Consider the following 3,610-nt stretch of genomic DNA (forward strand, 5'->3'; position numbering starts at 1 on the left):
GTTTACATATAGAAGTAAAAACTCATGGTATAACAGTGTATTCACATTGAATACAAGTATATTCCATGCAGTTTACATATAGAAGTAAAAACTCATGGTATAACAGTGTATTCACATTGAATACAAGTATATTTGATGCAGTTTACATATAGAAGTAAAAACTCATGGTATAACAGTGTATTCACATTGAATACAAGTATATTTGATCCTGTTTACATATAGAAGTAAAAACTCATGGTATAACAGTGTATTCACATTGAATACAAGTATATTTGATGCTGTTTACATATAGAAGTAAAAACTCATGGTATAACAGTGTATTCACATTGAATACAAGTATATTTGATGCAGTTTACATATAGAAGTAAAAACTCATGGTATAACAGTGTATTCACATTGAATACAAGTATATTTGATGCAGTTTACATATAGAAGTAAAAACTCATGGTATAACAGTGTATTCACATTGAATACAAGTATATTTGATGCTGTTTACATATAGAAGTAAAAACTCATGGTATAACAGTGTATTCACATTGAATACAAGTATATTTGATGCAGTTTACATATAGAAGTAAAAACTCATGGTATAACAGTGTATTCACATTGAATACAAGTATATTTGATGCTGTTTACATATAGAAGTAAAAACTCATGGTATAACAGTGTATTCACATTGAATACAAGTATATTTGATGCTGTTTACATATAGAAGTAAAAACTCATGGTATAACAGTGTATTCACATTGAATACAAGTATATTTGATGCAGTATACATATAGAAGTAAAAACTCATGGTATAACAGTGTATTTACATTGAATACAAGTATATTCCATGCAGTTTACATATAGAAGTAAAAACTCATGGTATAACAGTGTATTCACATTGAATACAAGTATATTTGATGCTGTTTACATATAGAAGTAAAAACTCATGGTATAACAGTGTATTCACATTGAATACAAGTATATTTGATGCTGTTTACATATAAAAGTAAAAACTCATGGTATAACAGTGTATTTACATTGAATACAAGTATATTTGATGCTGTTTACATATAGAAGTAAAAACTCATGGTATAACAGTGTATTCACATTGAATACAAGTATATTTGATGCTGTTTACATATAGAAGTAAAAACTCATGGTATAACAGTGTATTCACATTGAATACAAGTATATTCCATGCAGTTTACATATAGAAGTAAAAACTCATGGTATAACAGTGTATAAACATTGAATACAAGTATATTTGAATTTGTTTACATATAAAAGTAAAAACTCGTGGTATAACAGTGTATTCACATTGAATACAAGTATATTTGATGCTGTTTACATATAGAAGTAAAAACTCATGGTATAACAGTGTATTCACATTGAATACAAGTATATTCCATGCAGTTTACATATAGAAGTAAAAACTCATGGTATAACAGTGTATTCACATTGAATACAAGTATATTTGATGCAGTTTACATATAGAAGTAAAAACTCATGGTATAACAGTGTATTCACATTGAATACAAGTATATTTGATGCTGTTTACATATAGAAGTAAAAACTCATGGTATAACAGTGTATTCACATTGAATACAAGTATATTTCATGCAGTTTACATATATGAGATAAAACTCATAGTATAACAGTGTATTCACATTGAATACAAGTATATTTGATGCAGTTTACATAAAGAAGTAAAAACTCATGGTATAACAGTGTATTCACATTGAATACAAGTATATTTGATGCAGTTTACATATAGAAGTAAAAACTCATGGTATAACAGTGTATTCACATTGAATACAAGTATATTTGATGCTGTTTACATATAGAAGTAAAAACTCATGGTATAACAGTGTATTCACATTGAATACAAGTATATTTGATGCAGTTTACATATAGAAGTAAAAACTCATGGTATAACAGTGTATTATATATCGAAAGTAACTACTTTCGACCCTAAGGGTGTAGACGAAGTATATTCTAGCTCTTTCAAAGTTTTCTTACCTCACCCCTGCAACGCCCCCTTTTCTTCAGACTTTTTCTAGCTCTTACGGTAGAATGTCGTCGCGAAATTTTTCTCGTGGTCCAAGGGACCCACGTGCCGAACACGTTGATTCTCGCGTCGACTATTTCGCAAACGGGCGATTTTATGAGTTAGACAGTTGGGATCGTTCCCGTTCAGTTTTTGATAATCGCACTCGTTTCCGCTCGGACGACAGGGAGAGATTTTGTTACCCTAGCTTTCGTGAGAGATCGCCTTTGAGGCGTCCACGGTACGTCGATCCGAATGTTCAGTATCCGCCTGTTCAGTATCCGCCTGTTCAGTATCTTGACGAGGGCGACATTCGGGGCCCACCGGCTGATCAAGACTTTTACATTCGTGATCCTGCTAGTGCTTATGACGCTTATTTCGAGTGTGACTATGACCCCCGATCCTACCCGACTCACAGTGAAGCTGAGCCAGAGGATGAGTATTACAGTGATACCCCAAGAGAAGACGACTGGGCTGAGTACGATCACGCGGGGGCAATTGATCGCGGTCGCCCTTGGCGCCCGCAAACTGGCGTTCGTTTTACGACGGATCAGTCGCCGATATCCGTCGAGTTACCGACCCTCTCAGAAGAAGCGCAGTCAGTGGCAGGCCCATCCAATGGTAATCAGGGCTCAGATCCTAGGCGGGTGGAAGACGTAGTTGCCGTCATCAACGCTTCGCCTCCACCAGTGGTACCCAAAGCAATCTGTGATGAAATAGCGTCACTTTTATCCGTCGGCGTTTCAACCGAACAGTCCAAGTTGACTTCAAAAGAATTCCCACTAGTGTACGAGGTGAGTGACTTCTCACTTATGCCTCCCAAGCTGGATGCATGGATGAGTCGCCGATCTAAGGATAAAGGCGTTTTGAAAGCGGTCAATGTAAAGGAAGAAGCTTTAATTAGAACCCAGCTGAAAATCATGGACATCGGTCCCCCTTTGATTGACCTTTATGCTCGGCTGGCTAAAATGGAAGAGGCTACGACAAGTGATATGCGCCGCTCGGTCCAGGCGGCCTTGCAGCAGTGGGGTCGTGCTTTTGCCCACGTTTCAAAGAAACGTCGGGAGTCTGTTGTGCATTTTACGGACCCCAGAGTGGAATACCTTTTGAAAGACGATAGCTGCTTTGCTACCGGTAAGGAGGCCCGCGAGCTCCTTTTCACCGGCCGTTTCCTTGAAAAGATGCTGACCGAAGCGAATCAAGATGAGACACTAGCAAGAAGGGACAAAGCGGTGGCTGCCACAGACCGCAGAAATCCAGTTCGGTCGACCAGACGTGACCAGCTGTTACCTCCGTCAACACGTCATACTCACTACGGCGGGCACCAATATGAACGCGGCAGTAGAGCGAGAGGACGGAGAGGAGGGGGCGATCCCAGAGGCGGTCGCGGACGCGGGAATCCCAACCCAAGAAGGTACGAGTTTTTGACCCCCTGTAATATTCAAGCGCACCCCATCGTATCGATTAGTCTTAAAGTGGGCGCTCGATTAAGTGTTTTCGCTGACAAATGGTCAGAAATTACCGACGATCCCTGGGTTTTGAAGACGATATCTAACGGCCTTAAGATCGATTTTT

The 3,610-nt window shown here is 38.2% G+C and overlaps 1 protein-coding gene across 1 annotated transcript in view; it reads left to right on the top strand.

Moving 5' to 3' along the window:
• Positions 1 to 2,020: 2,020 nt before the first annotated feature.
• The window catches only part of LOC123469149, a 3,506-nt gene continuing 1,916 nt past the window's right edge, over positions 2,021 to 3,610 (top strand). Inside the window, 1 exon segment of the mRNA XM_045168099.1 lies at positions 2,021 to 3,610. This exon segment is cut by the window's right edge and continues 1,011 nt beyond it. Within this exon segment, the coding sequence (XP_045024034.1) occupies positions 2,062 to 3,610 (1,549 nt within the window). The 5' untranslated portion in view covers positions 2,021 to 2,061.

The sequence above is a fragment of the Daphnia magna genome, unplaced genomic scaffold (genome assembly GCF_020631705.1).
Source record: "Daphnia magna isolate NIES unplaced genomic scaffold, ASM2063170v1.1 Dm_contigs515, whole genome shotgun sequence".
Classification (NCBI taxonomy): domain Eukaryota; kingdom Metazoa; phylum Arthropoda; class Branchiopoda; order Diplostraca; family Daphniidae; genus Daphnia; species Daphnia magna.